This window comes from Lagenorhynchus albirostris, chromosome 9, assembly GCF_949774975.1.
Source record: "Lagenorhynchus albirostris chromosome 9, mLagAlb1.1, whole genome shotgun sequence".
Lineage (NCBI taxonomy): Eukaryota > Metazoa > Chordata > Mammalia > Artiodactyla > Delphinidae > Lagenorhynchus > Lagenorhynchus albirostris.
The window spans coordinates 50,363,228-50,384,118 of NC_083103.1; the positions used below are offsets into that span (position 1 = coordinate 50,363,228).

A 20,891-nucleotide genomic window follows, 5' to 3' on the forward strand; every position below is an offset into this window, starting at 1 on the left:
CGTGCTCTAATTAAGCTGAGTGAGTCATTACTTTAAGTAATTTATTGCTAGTTACATAATTGCTTTAATATTTGGGTCTAGGACTGGGGAACAAAAGAGCTCCCCTTCTTTTAGGGGAATTGCTAGTCCCCAGGGGAGTTTATGGCCCCTGGTGGAGATAAGGACACAAGTGGAATCATGTTGGACAAGCCCCTGCTCCAGTCTGGACCAATATATGGCCATTTCCACCTGGGCCCCAGGGCACACCTGATCCATGCAGGGGCAGGTTTTGGGGAACACCAACTCCCTAATCTCTGTCACCCACTCTGTAGATTTCTGAGGCCACCACTCCCAGCTGACCCAGCCCTCAGACCCAGAGCCTACCCTCAGGATACTATGGCCTGAGCATCCCTTCCTTTCCCTGGCCTCTTGCCCCTTGGCCTCTACCAGTCCACGGGAACCAAGGCTCAGAAAGGGCAAGCCGTTCCTTGGTGTCTCCCAGCATACAGAGACAGTCCCCTCTCTGTGCCCAGCATACAGAGACAGTCCCCTCTCTGTGCCCAGGTTGTCAGCTCAAGGAAACCCCAGCACCTCTCACAGCCCTAGAAGGAGTCACCTCCAATGGGGAATGACTGCAAAGGGCACAAGGGAAGTCTCAGGGGATGATAAAAATATGATTTCCTTGATTGAAATGGTGGTTATATGACTGTAGAGATTTACCCAAACTCATTGAATCATATACTTTAAATTGGTGATTTTCTTGTATGTAAATTATACCTCAATAAAATAAATGTAAAAAAAATTTTAAAAAGCAGTCACACCCCCACCTTCTGGATCCCCATCGCATAACAGCTGTGCAAAATTGGCAGCCATGCAGAAACTGAGGCAGGGAGGTGCAGAGAACCAGCTACAGAGGGCGCATAGTAGGTGCTCACACTGTAGATGTCGGTTTCATTCAGTTCCAATTAGCAAGGACTCCATAGGCACCTCCTGGGTGCACTTGACTTGATCTCATTAGCTCTCCTCCTGCTCTCAAGCGGCCCAGGGAGGGAGCTGAACCGTGCACCATGCGCATCACAAGCTTTGTCTCAGTTAATCCTCGCAGCAGCCCTAATGAGGTGGGCCCTATTATCATCCCCCTTTTACAGACGAGGAGACAAAGGTGGTAGAACTAAGCGCAGGTCCTGCTGCTAAGAAGTGGAGGAGCTGAGAGCTGAACCAGGAGGCAGTCCCGAAGGCTTGGGCTCATAATCACTCTCCTCTACCACCTCCCTTTCCCACACTAAGTGGCATGGGTTAGGAAGCCATGCACGGAAGTCGTGCCTCTGACCCCAGGTCTCCAATAATGAGGTTTTCACTAGGCTTAGAAGTAGAGGGGAGCACACCCAAGCAAAGATGGCAAGTGAACGTGTGTGAGTTCGGAGAGGTGGCAAGAGGCAGAGCCACCTTCGGGAAGGAGGGAACTGGGTCAGGTAACAAGCCTGGAAGAAATGCAAAAGAAATCAGACAGAGTCTGAAAAAAATGAGGCAGAGGGCATCCAGCTGTGCCAGCCAGTGAGTTAAATGCCTGCTCAGGCCCTGAGTAGCCAGGGCTCCTCACTGCTATTCCTGACTCACTCCCCCCAAAGTTTGCCTCTGCCTAGTTTCTCGGCCCTAATCGCCCACTCAGAACTCAGTCACCATCTCACCGGGCACAGGTCAAAAGCCTTCATCCCCAAACTTGTAAAGACTGGTTGCAAAACATAGCAGTGATGCTATGTGGCACAGGAGAGCTCTGAGGTTGGGGAGTATGGAAGGACCACCAAGACCTGTTGAATGACAGGAGTTAGCCAATAAAGGGAGGGGGTGTCGAGGAAGGGTGTTCCAGGCCAAAGGAACAGCATATGCAACAGTCCAGAGGTAAGAGGTGGGGAATCCAAGGTAGCTCGATATGGCTACCTGATGGGTATCCTGTGTTTATGATGAGCACGAGTGTTTCTGTGGTTGTGCACCATGCATGTGCTGAATCCGCATCTGTGTTGCATGTCTGCGGTCTGTATGCCTGGGTTATACACAAGGGTACTGGGGTTCATTCTGTTTCTTCTGTGTCTAGGTCGATCTTTAGACTCATCCTGTGTCTGTTTCTCAGTGTGTATTGATATTTGTGTTGTGGGACTCTCCATGTCTGTGGGCTGTGGTCTGCTTCTTTTATGTTGGCTTCTGTGTCTGTTTTTCTCTTTGTTTGGGCTTGTTTCTCCCATGCCTGGAGCTGTGTTTTTGTGGCCAGGGCACTTGGTCCCTGGGAAGAAGCCTGGGCCAGGGGTGCTAAAGCCGGCATGCAGCCGTTCACAATAGCACCTAACGAATGTCAAGCACTTAGTGGGGTGGAAAGTTGCACTGGAGATACTAATTACCACTGATAATGAGTCAGCAGCCTGAGGTCCAGCAGAGGCTGAAAGTGGGTCCCCACCGGGCACTGGGATGAGCTGGCTGGCCAAGGCCCCTAACTGCCCCAGCACCAGGAGGGGCCACTTCCCTTACTCATCCCCCAGGGAGGCCCGAGGCCCAAGCTCTGAACAGCAAAAAGGACTGAGATCAAACTCCAGCATGAAGGTCTCAAAAGGGAGGACTTCAAATAGACTTGGCAGTAGACAGGTCATAAGTGTTATTAAGAGATGAGGCAGCAGTGACACAGCTTTGCTCTTGGGGGCCACGGTCTGAGGGGGTGGCTTATGGGTGCCATGGATGGGTGCTCTGGAGTGTGGAAGCCCCAGGGAGGATGAGGCAGGGAGGAATGCCCCTGGAGGGGGATCTAGAGTTGTCACACATCCCTGCATAGGTGGGCAGACACTGGGGAACTAGGGCCATAGCTGAAGCAGGTGAGCTGGGGGGTGGGCGCTGTCACTCCTCCCCTGACCTGTCGATGCAACTCACATGTCCTCTGCCACCCCTGATGGCAGCCTTCTTGCCTCTCACTTGGGTCTCCACACCAGCCTCCCCACTGCCCCCTCTAACTCACCCTTCACTTGGAGCTTCCTAAACCCGAAGTTGACCATGGCCTGAGTGACATTCTGCAGCAGCCCCAGTGTGGCCCCGACAGGGTGCCGGGCAGTCATGGCAGGAAGTAGTTCCAACCCAACAGCAGACGACTGGGTACACCCACCAGGCCTCACTGGACATGACAAAGTGGGTATTCAGAGGCAGGGCTTGACTTCTGGCTCCAGCTCTGAGACCTACTGGCTGTGTGACCTTGGGCAAGTCGGCACCCTCTCTGGGCTTCAGCTTCCCATCATCCATTTGTCCCTCCAAATCTCCACCCTTTTCTGCCATTCTCTGTGCCCCAGAGGATGACTTCTAACGCTGCTTCATCAAGCTCCCTTGCCCTCTAGCCTCCAATCCAGTTCTGCCAGTGAGGGCAGGCAAGCAGAGAGAGAAGTGAGAGGGCTCAGGGTATTTACACCCTCTCCCACCCCACCTCCTTTGACAGGCTCTGTAGGGCAGCTCCCATCCGGGACCCGGCTTGCATCTAGAGCACTCTCCTTGCTCCTCGGGCCTCTCAGATGCTAGTCCTGAGTGCCTCCACATGCCCTGTTGGTTCCCTTAATCCTACCCCTCCTCTGTAATTGTTGCTGCATCAAACTGCCTTCATTTAAACCATCTGAGTGTCATCTGTTTCCCCTCTACAAAATAGGGCTAGCTCCTTGAAGGCTAGTTGAGGTGACTGAAGGAGGTGATTTGAACATACAGTTGGCCCTCCAATCTGCGTCCATGGATTCAACCAACCATGGATCAGAAATATTTGAGAAAAAAAAAAAGTTCCAGAAAGGTCCACAAAGCAAAACTTGAATTTGCCATTTACATTGTATTTACAACTACTTACAGATCATTTACATTATATTAGTTATTATAAGTAATCTAGAGATGATTTAAAGTACATGGAGGTTATATGCAAATACTATGCCATTTTAAATAAGGGACTTTTGCATTCTCAGAGCTTGGTGTCCACAGAGGGACCCAGATACCGAGGGACAACTGCATAAAGGGCACTCTGTAAACACTGTTCTCTCCATCTAGCCCCTAAACCCCACTCCACTTGAAGTTTTAAGATAACTTGGGGACTTCCCTGGTGGCACAGCGGTTAAGAATCAGCCTGCCAATGCAGGGGACACAGGTTCAAGCCCTGGTAAGAGAAGATCCCACTTGCCGCGGAGCAACTAAGCCCATGTGCCACAACTACTGAGCCCACGTGCTACAACTACTGAAGCCTACGCACCTAGAGCCCGTGCTCTGCAGCAAGAGAAGCCACCGCAATGAGAAGCCCGCACACCGCAAAAAAAACCCAATGCAGCCAAAAATAAATAAACAAATAAATTTATAAAAAAAGAAAAGATAACTTAGAATTCTCTGGTTTTGGAAGGATGCAATACTGGGCTGCCTGCTCCTCTCCTCTGCTACCCTAATTCCCGCCCAGCCCCCAGCACCAGGAAGCCTCCATCCCTGCTCCACCCAGAGCCAATGTCTGAGGCCCCAGCCAGGGGCCTCCCACCCTAGACCCCCAACGACTCAGCACAAAGGAAGCTGTGTGTGTGTCTGTCTGTCTGCTCCCTCGCCAGTGCTGAACCAGCAAAACCACTACAGAGTTGGCCAGTCCTACCCATCCCACTCCTACCTCCACCAGAATGTCCTCACATCCAGCCCCCTGCCTCCAATCCCAAATCTCCAGGAAGACAAATTTTTCTCCAGTTCCCCCTAGGAGGGGGATCTCCCTGCTTCCAGCTGGGTGGTCTAACCTCACACCTTCCCACTGCCCAGGCCGCCAGGGGGAGCACTCTGGGGCTCAAACCTCCTCTTACAGAATGGGCAGAGGCATGTCCTCTGGTCCCTCCATGGCAGCTACAGATTAACAAACTTCTGAGAGTTTGCCACCAACTTCCCTGCTAGGGCAGGAGTCTCATCTCCCACGTCCCTAACCAGGCTGCCCAGCCCCTGCTCTCACCTCCCTACCCCATGGACAGGAAGCTCATCCTTCTTTCCCAGGGCAGCCCCTTCCCTATGGGGCTACCCTGGCCCCCTCACACTGAGCCAAGCTGGGCCTCCAGGACTCCCCCAAATCCCAGCAAAGTCTCAGTGCTAGGAGACCAAGAAGAGATTTTAGGGAAAGCCTTGAATGTTAGAACAACAGAAACCTACAAAGACATCTGATACAAAGATAAGGACATTGAGGCTTCTAGAGGAGGCCCCTCCCTGGTTCCACCCCACTGCTGGACTCTTCTGCATCGAGTCTCCATGTTCCACAGAATGACAGACTTCACAGGTTCCTTGGAGGAGTCTCACAGCAAGCAGAGGCTCTGGTAGAAACTTCAAAGGTCGCGTCTGAGGCCTGGGAGGAGTCGAAATGCCCAGGTACAGGAGGTGGCCTCATGGCACAGACTTGAACCTCTACTCTGAGCTCCCTGCCTGCTCCAGAGGCTGGAGGGAGGGAGGCCTTCCAGGCCAGACATACCCCCCTCTCTGTTCCAAGCCCTGCCATCGTTCCCTGGATCCTGCTGTGAAACCTTGGGCTAATCACTAACCCCACTCTGGGACTTCAATATTTGCATCTATATAACGAGAAAACTGGACTGAGAGTCCCTGAAACTCTCTAGTGGGGAACAGGTGCAGCCATTAAGAGTTCCCAGGAAGAATGGAAGCTAGACACCTCTTAGCCATGTCCAGCATCTCAGTCTGATGGCCCAGGATCCTGGCTGGCCCCACCTGAGCCTGGACACAGAGACAATCTGTTCCTTCCAGGGCCCTCACTGACTAGAAGCGGGCCAGAGTCCCCGGAGGGAAGCCCAGCCCCGCACATGACAGTCCCTTCAGCCTAAGTCCACGCACATCTTGTCTCTCCCTTTAGGCAGGTGTTATCCAGGAGAGAAAGTGTTGAGTAGCTATACCTTGGGCATGGCCTTGCTGTCAGGCAGAGCAGGTACCTTCACACACATCCACTCACCTGTGCTCTCCCACTCGGACATGTTCACCCACATACACAGACATACACATCTACACAGCGTTACTAGAACAACGTTCATAACACTCTACACACAGGCACACATACAAACAAGCCACCATCTACCAATAACTCGGGCATAAAAATGGACACTCACATGTTCACACATATGAATATGTCCACACTTTTATACAAACACTGATCCACACACTCTCACCCTCTCAGACCCATATACACACATGTACAACTGGAAGTTCACATTCACACACACACACACACAGAAACACAAAGAAACCAACCAATCTCGCCCCCATCTAAGTATCAAGGAAATCATCATCCAATAGAAATCCAGACACCAACTGCAATGTCAGTCTAAATCCATTTCCAAATCTAAGCCTGCCCCAGAACGGTGAGGAAAAATTTCTTGTTTCCAGGTTCAACCCCTCCAGCGTGTCTGTCCCTGCCGTGTGGGGTCCAGTCTCTCCAGCCTACTTCCTCCCTATGCCATTTCAGCAGGGCCCTCTCACGCCCAGCACGATGGAGGTGGAGAACAATGGATTGCCCTCTCCCCACCCTTCATCTCTGCTCCTTTTCCAGCCTCTTCAAACATAAAGAAGGCTAGAATGGACTGTGTGTCACAGCACCCCTGCTGGAGATATGTGGCATTACAGCACAGCTCTATGATATATGGTCATCACTCCCCAGGCTGTGGTGGAGGAGAATAGGTAGAAGGGAGAGGAAGAAGAGGAAGGGGGAGAGGAAGAAGGAGAAGTTGAGAAGTGTGCCGGAAGAAGAGGAGCAAAATTCTGGGAGCACCAAGAATGGAGTTCAGAAGTCTCAGGCTCTCTTGGGTATCCCTGCTCCAGTCCAATCAGTCCAGGACTGTAAGCTCAATTCTCCCAAAGCTCAGCTCTAATCAGGTCCTGCCTCTGCTCAGAACCCTTGGGTAAGTCCTAGTGGGCCACAGCAAGAAGTCCAAACAAAGCCTGGAGTTAGGTCTCTGGGGCTGGCCAGTCCATCTCTTAGTGTCATATCCCAAGGAGCCCAGCCCTTGCTTCTTACTCTGGAGCCAGGTCTTTGCTCAGCTGCTCCTTTGCTGAGATGTCTAATTTTCCATATCTTGCCTGTCCTTCGAGGCCTGGCCTTTGCCATCTGGGACAATAATCCATGGAAAGGGCAGGAGCTTTGGGGGGCAGACAGACCTGTTCTCTCGGTATTAGCTGAATACCTCTGGGCAAGTTATTTTCCCCTCTCAGATCCTGTCTCTTCATCCAGAAGACAGCAGTCTCTGGGGTTTGTGGTGAGGATTAAATGAGATCATAGATGTGAAAACAGTACTCTGGAAGCTGTAAACTTCTGTGTGAACGTGTGAAGAGTCATAATTATGGCTTAATCCTTTTATCCCTGCACCCGCCAACACACATCAGGCTAAGCGATCCCCGAGGGAAGGGGTGGAGGCTGCTTCACCTTTGGGCCTCGAATATTCCAACATTCACCAGGGCCTGCCCCACCAGCCTCAGCAGCAGGGTGTGGATTTGGATCCAAGGTGGCAGTACAAAATGTACTCACTGCAAATTCACTGGAAACTACAACTCCCAGAATGACTCACAGACTGCCATGGGCGCAGCCACAGACCTAAGCCCTCATCAGGCCCTTTCCTCCACTGTTTTCCCTGGGGATTAGTCTCAGACCAGACAGGGCACCCCAGGGAGGTGGTCACATGTCTCTGAGGCCCCTCAGTCCCTCCCACAGAACATCCACACTTCTCACCATTCCCACCACCACTGCTCCATTTCAGACCTCTTTGTCTCTCCCACAGGATGACAGCTTCTGGGCTCACTAGCTCTGGTCTCTCCCCCTCCAGCCCCCCACTGAATCTTTCTAAAAGGGTAGGTGAGTGTGGGTGGTTCATAATGGCAGCAGCGAATCTTTATGAGCACCTGCTGCATGCCTGGCGCTAAGCGCTCCACTTCCAGATCCTTCAGTTATCCTGCCAGGAAAGTATTATTATTCCCACTCCATTATCCACATGGGACTCAGAGAAGTTAATTAAGTTGACCAGGACCATACAGAGTAAAGTTGCTGAAACTGGAATCTATGTCTGTCTGCTACCTTCTCTATTCTATTTTCAAAGCTTCCTCTGAACTCAGGGTAGCCATCTCAAGAGTGAGAGCCCAGAAGACACAGGGTTCTCATAGCTCAGCAACTACACTGTTGGGAAGTCCTCCCAGTTGTCTGATTTAAATCCTTTCTGCTGCACCAAGCCCCAGTTGCCTCCTGTTTTTCAGGGAAGGCAGTGAGAAGGGTGACTTCAGGGACTTAAAAGAAGTGGGTCACATCCCTGGGGACCTGGCCTCTCCCAGGGAATGGGCAGCTGAACAGTGGGAGATAAATGTGTTGAAAATATCTGTTACTAAATACATCTACTTCCCGAGAGGATGGGGTTGCCGACAGGGTGCCTGTAGCCCCTGTCCTGGAGGCCACGATCTTGTGGCTCTGACAAACTGAGGTGCTCAAAGCAGCAGACAAGGCTGCTCCGGCTGTCCTGGGGGCTGCGGCAGAGCGGGTGGGAGGCCAGCATGGAAGGGGGTGACGTTTCCTCCTCCCAGCCAAAGCTGCCAAGCCCAAGCTGGTTTATTTGCATATTACTTTGCATTCATTTGCATGCCACTTTCTGGAAGGGGCCCACTTTCTTCAGCCCCGGCCTCTCCCTCATTTCCAGAGTCTCTGTTTGTTCACTGAACACCCCATTCTCAAACAATGAGGAGACCCTCAGCAGGCCCAAGAATCTGCACCAGGCCTACATGTCAAAGCTGCTGGGGGACACCTTGGTGGCAGAAAGCGCTTCCTCTACTCTAACCTCAATTCCTTCACTCCTCTCCTACTCCAGCTCTGCCCAGTCCTTCCCCCACCCTTGAACTTCACACTTAGGCCACTCTGAACTCTTAACAGTCCTCACATAAATAAAACCATGTTTGTGCTCACCTCAAGGCCTTTTTATGTGGCATTCCCTCTTCCTGGAGCTGTCTCTCAGTTCTGCCGGGAGAAGTGACTCTTCCTTTTAAGGCCAGCCCCAAGGCCCCTCCTCCTAAATTCCTTTGTCTGACACTGGCAGAGGTAGGAAAGACCACAGGCTTCCCTCCAAGTGGTCACTGGCTCTGTCCCTCTCCCTGAAGAGCTGCCACGTTTGGTAGGGCAGCAATCCATTGAATGGCTGCTGAAAGAAGGAAGGAAGGAATCCTGAGGCCCCTCCCCTGTCTATCTGAGCCCCTCCAGTCCCCCTCTCCCTGGATGACATCACTCACCTGCAGGAGGGGTGGGGCTAATAGTGTCTCTGCCTCCAACTCCCCCTCCTGTCCTGGGAAACTTCCCCTCATGCCCACATCCCGCTCTTGTGAAGCCAGGAGATTCCATAGACCCTCTGTGCCGGTAGGACGTCCTCCTCATTGTCTATCCCCATTCCCTACGCTGGCCACGCCTGCTTCTTTATCTTTATTTTTGGAGAGGGCGCAGGGACTGCTCAATCTGTTTTACCATCTGTAGTTGGAATAAAGGCCACTGATCTCTCATAGCACTACTGAACCACTATGCCCCAGCCTGGCCCTGCTTGGGAAGGACAGTGACCCAGGATGGAGAAATGACACACGGCCAGGCAGCCTGGAGTAGCTGGGCCTACAAGGGAAGGGCTGCCCAAGAGGGAAGGGATGAGCATGCTTCCCCTGGGAGTATGTAAGCAGGGCTGGATAGATCTGCGGCCAAGCTGTAGAGAGGAGTGAAGTAACTGCTAGAAGGTGGCCCAGACGCTCTTCATGTCCTCTCTGCCTTGGAGGCTGCACTGACTGAGCCTTGGTGCCCAGCCCTGTGCTGTGAGTGGGGTGGCGAAGCACAAGGAGATGGCTCCTGCCTTTGAGGAACTCCTTGGCTGGCTGGGTAAGGAGCTCACACACAGGGGACATCACAGGGGAAGGCTGAATTGGGGCTGCATTCCTGACCCTGTACCATCAGGGAGAAAGACTTCAGGGTGGGTGATGGGATCAGAGGGAACGGGGAACCAAGGGAGGGCTTCCTAGGGGAGGTTTCCTATGCAGAAGCCTTTCCCTAGCTCCCTAATTTTATGAGGAAAATCCAAGCCCCTACAAGCCCCTTAGCCTTGCACCTGAGACCCTACAGAATCTGGCCCCTTCTGCCTCTCTTCCTCTTCTCAACTCCCTTCTCACTCCTGCCAACCCAAACTCTCTTTGCCCCTCGAACACACTGTGCTTTCTCACATCTACCCACTTTTACAGGCTTTTTCCTCTGCCCTTCCCTGCCTGGGCAATTCTTATCCATCCCTCAAGATCCAGCTCAAATGTCTCTTCTTGGGCAGCCCTGGCTTGGTGCAGGCCCCCACTCCCACAGCTTCTCTCTGCCCAGCACTCTCCACTGTGTTGCCACTGCTGCCTTCCTCATCAGATTGGGCACTCCCTGAGAGCAGGATCTGAGTCAGGGTCCTCTCTGTGTCTTCAGAGGCCAAGCCAGCGGGCACCAAACAGGCATTGGGGGATCTCTGTTGAGTAAAGGAATCAACGAATGAATGATCAGATGCAGGAATGGAAGCACACTGAGTGGGTAGATTGGAGAGGCCGAAGCAGCAGAAGCCCGAGGAGTGCAGGCTGGACGTGACAGCAGCGTAGCTGAGGGTGAGACCCCCAGTCCATTAAGACCGAAGGGAGGTATTGCTGGGAGTTCTGCCTCCCCCATTTGGCCAGATCCCAGCCAAGCCATCAGTAATCCCCAGGGACAAGAGGCTGGAGTGGGAAGCAGGAACAGAGCCAGGAGCTGTTTGGTGGGCAGGGGGAGCTGGGGGGTGCAGGAGCATAAAGGCAGTTAACCCTCATGGAGCCATCCAGCTCAGGCAACCAAGAGGGCCTGTGCAGGCCCGAAGGGAAGAGGACTGAGACTCAGCACGAGCCTTGCAGCTGGAGGAGAGCGACAATGCCACAGCTTTGGTTTCCCTGTCTGGGAAGAGATGGCTCCACAGTCTCAGACCCTCTGCACCCTGGCTAGAAACTCTACCAGGGTCCCTTCACTACCTTCCATGTCTGAGCCTTCCAAGAGCTTTTCCTTCCCCACATCTGGACCCTCTGAGGTCACGCCACTGCACCCCCCCCCAACCCTGGCCCAAGCCTGAGCCACTCCCATGCTCCCCTTCCCCATCCTCTTTCCCAAGCCCTCCAACCTCTCCCTTCAGAAAGCCCTGCTCTCATCTGCCCCTTGGCCCACGTGGCCCCAGACCTCACTGATACCCACACTGGTTTAGCCTCCACACTGGCCTCCTGGCTCCCACCCTTCCCTTCCAGTTTAACCTTGACAGTGCCATTGAGGCAGCTTTCTAAATCCCAAATCTGATCATGTCCCTCTGTTGCACAAAACCCTTCTGGACTCCCCAGGGCCCTCAGGATAAAGCCCAAGAAGCCTGGAGTTCAAAGCCCCACACGATGCGTTTCCTGCCTACCCCTCCAGCTTCCTCATTGCTCCAGGCACACACCCCGTCCCAGCCCAGGGCCTTTGCTCATTCTGTGGCCACGCCCCACCCCCACCTCTTAGCTTGATCTTGGTCTTTACTGCTTAATTATTTTCAAGCTATTTTATGTTAGGAAGCTTAGGAGGCCCCAGAGAGCAGAGCCATTATTGCCTATTTCTTTTCTGGATCTCCCCACAGGGTGTAGAATGAATTGTCCTGAGCTCATGGAGGTGGTCACACATTCATCCACCCCCACCCGGCCTCGGTGGGCCAGTGTCCCAGCTGTGTCCTCAACCACCAGGGGAAGGAAAGAGCCACTCACACACACTCAGATGAACACATAGACACACACACACACACACACCAGCCACACAAGCACCAACATACACACTCATGCACACTAGCACCATGATCACACACCCACACTGGAACACATGCTAATACAGACACCCACGTATACACACACACACACACACACACGGTAGTATTAATATTCACACACTAACAAACACACACCAACATGAATACACATGGAATCAGACAACATGCTCAATATTGAGTCACTCTATTTTGCAGACACAGCACACATTAACATGCATGCCAATATACAAAATCTCACACACACACGTGCATATACACACACACCCCTGCACACATACTCTCACAAAAACTCTGAGAGTCACACCGGGATGCTCACACACCCTGACAGGCTGCTGCACATCCAACCACCAAGGACCCGAGAACTCTACATGCTCCTCTACACCCCACATGTCCCTTGTACCCCCCACATGCACACACGCACACACACACACACACACACACACACACACACAGCCTGGCATAGACCTGCACCGCCACTGACTTGCAGACACATGTCACTTGCCTGCTACCTCAGCAGCCCTCAGATGGTGGAAGGGCATCTCCACAGAAGCCCCCTCCACTCACCTGCACGTGCATCTCGCTGCATGTGGGTGCTCACGAGGCTGGTGCACAGGAGCCACATCCCAGCCAGCCCCATGACTCTCTCTGGGACAGGGGCTTCGGGGACAAAGTTGCCTAAATTGCCAGCTCTGAATCCCAATCCTCATTCCATGGAGAGCAGTTGCCCCAGACCCTCTCCTGCTCCAGGGCCACTCATTCATAATTCATGTTCTCTCTCTCTCTATACACACACACACACACACACACACACACACACACACACACACACACACACACACGCCCTGGTCTGGGACATCATCCCTCTCCAGAGTCCTGAATTAAGTCTATCAGACTCCAGGGCTCCTTGGAAACACACACACACACACACACACACACACACACACACACACACACACACACACATACACACACACACACACACACACCTCCCCCACCCCCCAGCCCCTGAAGGGATGGTTCACATTCATTATCAAGCCCTCCCGTAGCCACCATCCCCTTCTATGGGACCCCAGCCCCAACACGCCCTAGGTTGATGTCAGGCAACCCCGCCCTGCACAGAGACCCCCCTCTATGCTATAGTCCAGCAACAGGGTGCCCTGGAGCAGGATCGATCCAACCACGTGGCTCAGCTCTACGCCAACCCCAGCCCCCTGGAGGGACTCCCAGGACCCTGTCCGTGGCTCCTCCTGCAGCCTCTCACCCGGACCCCAGCCCCTCGACAGTACTCACGGCTCAGCCGGTCGCGCTGCCGGGTACTGCTGGCTCCTGCAGAGGATGGAGTGGCCGCATGCCTGCCCCATCGCTCCTCATCATCTGCCTCCCCTGCCAGACTAAAGTGGCACCTCGCCCTGTCCACCCTGCCTGGGGTTCCAGGCAGGGCGCCTGGCCCAGCAGGCACGGGGACCGAGAGCAGCGGCCTGTCCCCGGCTCAGCCGGGACTCAACACCCCAATCCAGCCCTGCTGCCCTGGCTGCTCCTGCTTCTCCGGCTGCCACTGCCTCTGCCGCTAGGCTTACTCTGGGAGGAGGTTGGAGCAGGTCTGGTAATGCAGAAAGGGGAGGGAGGAGGGAGGAGGAACAGAGAGGCCCAGACAGAGGGAGAGAGGGAGGGAGGGGTAGATGCAGGCTCCGGCTGGGAGAGAGGAAAAGAAAGACTCACACACAGAGGGAGAGACTGAGAGAAACAGAGACAGGAAGGGGTAGAGAAACACATGAAGGAGAGGAGCGAGGGATCAAAGCCCCATAGAGATCAAGTTGGAAATACAAAAGATCAGAGTTATAGGGAAAACACACACACAGAGGAACAAAGACGGGGGGGGGGAAAAAGACATGGAAATGGAGAGAGAGAGAGAGAGAAAGCTGATGGAGGATCCCAGAGAGAGAAATGTGAGGATAAGGGATTTTGAGGCATTTTCAATGCTTGTGAGCTAGGATGGGATCTAGGTATGAGGGGCAGGTAGACAGAACCCAGACCCTCAGGGCAAGGCGACACCCCCATGCCCTCCTCAAGTATGGAAGGGCCACAGGGCTTCCTGGCAGAACTGGATTCTCTGGCTTCCCTTGCTGGGATTGTATCATGTCCTAGGGTGCATCCTCAGCATGGAGCTGGGTACACAGGAGGCTCAGGGGGCTTTTGCTGATGGTCTTTAGACTCAAAGCCTCATCACAGAGTCCACCTCTTGGGGGCTCTATTTAGCTCGGACACTGTGGGAGCTGATGCATGAGCATGGAATTCTACTAGGAGTTGTGGCACCCAGGCCACAGCATGCCCCACATGGCTTCACTGTCCACAGACTATAGGCATGGGGAGGGCCTGCTTCACCTCTGCCATGTCCCTGAGGGCAGACAGACTCCTGACTCCTGAGGAGGAAGCGTTAACCTAATGGAATAGGGGCATTTTAGGCAATGGGACAGGTAGGGAACTGCCTCAGCAAAGCTCCTGTTGGACAGAGGAGAGAACGCTCCACACCTGGAGGCAGGAGATGGGGGTTCAAGTCCTGGTTCCACCACTAACTTCCTCATTCATTCAATCATTCATTCAGGAACACCTACCACTGGCCAACTTCATCAGATATGACTCAACGGTGCCTTGCTTGGGAACAGCACCCAGGCAAGGGGAAGGGGGTACTTGCTGTGTGACAGAGGGGAGCACAGGGTCTGTGGTGCCCAGAGGGAGCCCAGTGGTTGGCAAGCATTTCCAGAAGAGAGGATATCAGCTGGGTTTTTTAAGGCAAAGAGGGGGCCCCAGGAAAAGGGGGTGTATTCCAGGATAGAGGAGCTACACATAACCCTCACCAGTAACCCCAGCTCTCTGAGCTGTGACGGGGAGTAACCCCTGCCGCACACACCGAGCTCCAGGCAGAAAAGCCCACGAGGCTGAGTGGAAACCTGACCCTGCTGAGGGGTGTGGGTGCGTCCAGGGATGGGGGTGGACAGGAATGACCGAGCTTGTGCAGGAGGCCTGCCCAGGCCGAGGGCTACAGAAAGCAGTTGTCTGTGACTTAGGAAGCGTTAGGAAAGAAAATGTGAGGGAGGCTTTGCTTCCCACTGTGGCCTCAGAAGGTGGAATTTTAGATCTCTGAAAGCTCTGGGCAAACTTTCCTCAACCTGGCCCATGCCTAGGACCTTGCCCCTCCATGCCTGCTAGCTAGGAAGGCATTCTACGGGCTCAGAAAGCCAAGGCCCTGGACCACGTCCAGTTTTGGCCTTTCACAGCTCCCTTTCATGCCCTGAGGAGCCTGGCGGTCAGAAGCTGAGTCAGAGGATTCAAAGGAGGGTGCCTCCTGGGTGTGGAGGGGAGCAGGTGCATTGAGGCCTTACTTGCCTCTCAGCCTTCTTTCTCCTCTCCTGCTCTGGAAATGATGGTAGAGGTCTCATCTTCAAAAATCGCCCAGGATTATGCTCAAGCAAGTCAGGCGGGGAGGTAGGGCCTCCTGCCCACCCCACTGCCACACCAGCCTCTACAGTTGCCCCGGAAGTAAGGAGTCTGTAGGAATGAGGTGCAAGATCCAGGACTATGCGCACTCCAGGACTTAGAGCCAGGCAGGTATAAGTTCAAATCCCAGCTCTGCCATGTGCTCTGGGCAAGTTATTTCACCTCTCTGAACTTCAATTTAGTGTTCTCATCTGAAAGATGGGTGACAAACTCCAAACTCAAAGAGTTGTGAGGTTTGGGTAATGTCCGTAAAGTTCCTGGTACATAGTGCACTCTCCCCTTCCCTCCCCTAAAGAGACTGAATTGATGGCGCCAAGGGAGTTAACAGCCCCAAATGCTGGGGTAGGGTTCCTGCAAGGCAGTGTCGGGAGGGGGCAGGTGCCGAAAAGAGAGAAGGCCTGAGACTGTCCAGGCCTGCTCTTCACTCCTCCACCTCGAACCGGCCTGCAAAACCAGCCAGTGCAGGAATCAAAGGCCCCGTGAGATTACAGCGAAGCCCCGCCCCACCGCAGGCCCCGCCCCCGGCCGCTCTCCAGGGTGCTGACCAGCTTGCACCGCGTTCACACGCCCTGGCCCACTGCCCCGCAGCCGGCCAGCAGACATCATTTTTTTGCTTGTTGAGGAGCTGGTGGGAAGCAGGATGTTCCTGGGAGGCGGGTGGCTGCCAAAAGCGACGGCAGGATGCAGCCTCTGGGATCCGGCCTCCGCTCCGCGCCCACCGCGTCGCGAGGACCGCAGGCTCCAGCTACCTCCTCACTGCCAAAGAAGGCGTCTTCTTCTCGTTGTCCTCCCCGGCCCCTCCCAGGCGGCTGTTTCACTCGCCCCTTCCAGACGGCTGCTCCTTTGTCTCCCTCACTGATTCTTCCTATTTTTGCCTCCTCACTGGAGGACCGGACCCTGCTTCCCCTCATTATCCACCCCACCCCCACGGAGCATGGAGCGCTCCCCCAACACCCCAACTCCCGAGTGCCCCCTGTGGGCCAGCCCTCTCTCTGGAGCTCCAGATGTCCAGTACAGGCCACCTCCTCAACATATCCTCTGGGAACATCTCACAAGCCCCTCACACTCAAATATTCAACATCAACACATCTTTTGTCTTTATCAAAGGCATCAGCAAACGTCTAATCCCCAATCTGGAAACTTCAAAGTTGCCCTGACTCTTCGCTCTCCTTCACTTCCTCTGTCAAATCTGTCATCAAGGCCTGTCAATTCTCCCTCTGTAATTCCCTCACATTTATCCACTCCCTCCTTGTGCTGAGCCCCAGCATACTTCCCCCCTTCCCTACTCCATACTTCCCCCTTCCCCCTACTCCCTACTCCCATTCTCCAGCCCCCTACTCCAACACAATCCCTTTATTCCATCTCCATCCTGCCTCTACCACTGACTTTCTAAGACATCTAGCTGGTCATGTTAACTCCTCCTCAAAACCTTTGCTTGGTTCCCAGTGCTCTCAGGATAAAGGCCAAGCTCCTCAGCCTGGCATTTGAGGTTTCTCATGATCGACCCTGGCTGACCTCTCCACCCTCTGCTCCAGGTGGCGCAGGGTCTAGTCCCTAAACACATGCTAGTTCTTTCCTCCTCCTTGACTTGGTATATAGTCTGTTTCCCTTCCTAGGCTGACTTCCCTCTGTCTTCCTTTTCTCTGCCCATCCCAAATCCTGGCCCAGCTTCCTAGGCCAGTTCAACACACACCTGCCCCCACCCACCAGGGACAGGGTAGGCAGGAGGGGTAACTGGATTCTGGGCGGAGCATGCCTGGCTGTCTCTCCCCTCCCTAACTTGCCACCTGTCCCAACACCTCATCCCCCTGCTCAGGTCCATCTCCTTTCTCCTACTGGATCACATTTTCCTCAAGGACGGGCCGAAGTCCTATTCACCTCAGCTCCAGACCCCAGCCTTTGGGCAGCCTCACCAGACACAAGTAAGAAATGTTGAGGTAGGAAAGTAAGAAGGAGACACAGGTGAGCGTGGAAATGAGATGGGGCACTTCAGAGCTCAGTCCAGGACACATTGGAGGAAGCCCTCAGTAAGAGGCTGCAGGTGGATGTGAGGACACAGCTGGTGCAGGCCTCACCGATCTGCTGTGGGAATTCTCCTCCCCTGTAGGGAAAAGACTGAGGCTGTGGAGCGTGAAACACCCCACTGCTCTCCAGGGGGAAGGCTGGTTATTGGCAGAACACCGGTTTCACGGAGGGTTGGCCCGAAAACTCCTGGGTGACTCCCTCTGGCTGGGCGCCAGAATGTCTACATCTGGGTCTTGGCAGCAAGATCCCAGCAGGGAGGTGGGGGAAAGCATCAGAGGGAACCATCCCACAGTGCGTCTCCTTCCCCTCCTCAGCCAGAAGCTGCCAACTGTGGCTCCAAGGACAATGGCTAGAGGAGCACCATGTCCTTGGCAGGGGCCTGGCATATTTCCCTGTATTTCCACATTAAGCACAGACCCCACCACACCATGGGTGACAAGGCCTTTGCTGAAAGAAACAAAAGGTCACCACTGCCTCCAGAATGGCTTCTTCCACATCTCAGGAAGGTGGCTTTGGGGATGCAGAAACTGAGAGCTGAGGCATTCATCGTGGGCCTACTTCAGGTTCCAGGATCGGCCAAAGCTGCCCTATGAGGGACGGGGTGACCTCAGGTGGGGGCAGTGAGCTCCCCGTTCCTGCTGGGCAGGGGGGTGAAGTGGTGGAACAGACAGCAAGTTCAGGGAGGGGAGAGGCAGCCCCTCAGCTCAGAATCCTACCATTCCACCTACACTGCCCCATGGATGGGGTGGGAGTGCTGAACTGGCCCAGGAAGATTGGCAGACTTAGGGTGGGCACAGATGAGAGGAGAGGGATGTCAGCCTAGGATGGGGCTGGACCAGACATTTGGAAGTGCCTTCTGCCCAAGGTCGAGGTCATCTCCTGGGATACGGATCAGGCAGCATAAGGTGCTAGAGCCAGTAGAGTCCAATCCCTCATTGTACAGATGGGGGAACAGGTGAGAGAGGGCAGAAACACACCCAGGCCGCACAGTGAGTAAAGGGCAGGGCTGGGCCTATGACCAAGGACTGCTGGTCACTGCCCCACTGGACTAGCTCCTCCTCTTGTAATCTTTCACCTCTCCTCCTCCAGCTGGACAGAGGTCTGGGAGGGAAATCTGCAGATACAGCTTGTAACCCTGGGAAGGGATCCCCAGGAATGTGTAATTTCAGCAGGGGCAGGTCAGAAAAGGAGTGACTCTGTGGCTTCCAACTCTGGGAAAGGTTTTACCCTCCTTGCCGCCCTGGCCCAGCTCCCTCACCTCCACCACCCTCCAATCCAGCACACTAGCATCCTCCTTACCAGGAGGCCCCGAGCCACCCACTCAGCCCTAATCTACCTCTTCCCCCTCGTCACTCCCTGCACCTGAGTGGGGGGGCAGGAGGGGGTGCGACTCAGTGGGATAAAGGCAGCTGCTATATTTGAATGATTACATAAGCCAGCAGGGAAGAAGCTGCAACGTGACTCCATCAAGGTCGGGAGAGAAGTTGCGTCTGGGCCCAGGAGGGAGGATCTTCTCCCTCCATCCTGAGGCTCCAGCCTGGGTTTAGACAGGACTCTGAAAGAACCTGGAGATTGCGAACTAGTTTATGCACTGCCGGACTGCAAGGGAGGTTTTCCCTAGGACTAAACATGCTGTTCCCTCTCCATCACCTTAGAAAAGAAACCTCCTGACTTCTCGAAACCCTAAGGCCAGACCTAGACTGAGCCCCAGATCTTTCCCCAGGAACTCTCTCCAGAAGGAAAGACAGAACGGAAAACACAGTTTGTCACTGATTTAGAAGAGTGCCTGCTGGGAGGGGAACCATGCACAAAGCCTTGGCTTTTCCGCGCTGGCTGGGGAAGACCTGTGTTCCTGTTCCAGCTCTACCATTTACTAGTCACTTGACACTGGCAAGTCTATGCCTCAGTTTCTTCAGGGATAAAATGAGAACAAAAAGTAACTTTTTTATAGGGTTTGTTACAAGGATTAAACAAAACGACACATGCAAAGCCTTAGCCCAGCAGGTGGTGGGTGCCTCGTAAGGGCTTATCAGGACCATCATTTGCATCGTCATTACTGCCAACACTAAGGACTGGCTGGAGACCTCCCAGGTGGCTGAACTGACCTCTTCTTCGCCCCACTGACAGCTGATCTGAGTGGACGGTGGGAGGCCAGAGGAGAGAACTGAGATCTAAGGGTCAGGAGCTCGGCCAGACATGCTGCGTGCCCCTGGGCAATCCCCTGCCCTCTCTGGCCCTCAGTCTATAAATGAGCCCTCAGGGTCCCCAGCTCTGGAGTTCGTGTTTGCAAAAAGATTTTACCCCACTGGGATTAGTGACCTGTGGTAGTGGAAGCTGCAGGAGAGCTTGTCAGGATGGGGGTGATCTGGGGGTGGTATGAGCTGGAGGCGGGCACGGCAGCCAGTGCTGGGCACCAGGCCCAGCACAAGGCCCACCTCCTCAGGGCCTCTTGGCAGCTCCTCCTAGGGGGTTCTGGGGGCCCCTGGAGGAGGAAGGCTGTGCCCACCGGGCTTTGTTGCCATGACGCTGGTCTCCATGGTGTTAGGCACACAGCCCTCCCTTCACCCAGAAGGAGGGACTGGAAGTGACAGAAGCTGAGGAGGCTCAGGCCCTGGGCCCCCCTGGCCTGTCCCTCTGTCTCCATCAGTGCCTGTGAGGTCCCCATCCTGTGCCCCTCAGGAGGGAGGGCAGGGAGGAAGGACAGCTTCCACCTCAGAGGGTCAAAAGAGTGACCCAGAGAGGACAGAGTGACTGCGGTGCAGGGAGAGACATGCAGGAGTGCAGAGGAGTGGCAGAGAGGAGGGAAGGGTAGGGAGAGCTGGGGAGACGCAGAAGGCGGAAGGGCGGGGTGGTGGGGAAGAACACACTGTAGTCACGGAGGGGGAAGGGCCTCCCAAGCTGACAAGTGGTGGGAGGCACCATCCAGCCCATCTCTTCGGTCTCAGTGTTTTGAGGTGGGTGGTGGTGGGAGGACAGAGTGGAGGAGCGGGAGGGAGGGGGGCAATTTTCCTAGAGAGCTTTGTGTGCAGGGGCGTTCATACACGTGCAGCGTGTGTGCGTGTGTGCGTGTGTGTGTGTGTGTGGAAGTTCAGGAGAAAGTATGCAGGCACCACGTGTGTGCAGGGCATGAGTGTGTGTGTGGCATGTGTGTGCCTGTGCCACTGTGTCTCCAGGGTGATAAATACAGCAGTAGGAGCTGTAACCATGGCAGAGAAAATGCGGAAATTTCCACAGGCTGAAAGTGGCGTGGGAGCGGCGAATATGCCGGGGTTGAACGAGCTTGGTCTGACCAAGGAACCCTTTCCCTGACAGCTCTTCCCTGGGCCAGTCTCTAGCTGGACCCAAGTGGCCAGGGCACATACATGTGGGCGCGTGCGCGTGCACACACACACACACACACATCCTAAGTGCACCCTAAGTTCTTCTGGATGGAAGAACAATCCAGAAGAGCTTCCTGAAGGAGGGGTCATATTGGAAGAGAGGTTGGGAGGTTCATGCCAGCTATCCTTCTATGTATATGAGAGACAGACAGACATACCC

General features: G+C 54.3%; 1 protein-coding gene across 1 annotated transcript in view; it reads right to left on the minus strand.

Moving 5' to 3' along the window:
- PDE2A (phosphodiesterase 2A) overlaps positions 1 to 8,975 on the minus strand; it is a 185,643-nt gene extending 176,668 nt beyond the window's left edge. The window contains exon 1 of the mRNA XM_060159917.1: positions 8,933 to 8,975. Within this exon, the coding sequence (XP_060015900.1) occupies positions 8,933 to 8,955 (23 nt within the window). The 5' untranslated portion in view covers positions 8,956 to 8,975. The remainder of the gene's footprint in view (positions 1 to 8,932) is intronic.
- Between the last annotated feature and the right edge of the window lie 11,916 nt (positions 8,976 to 20,891).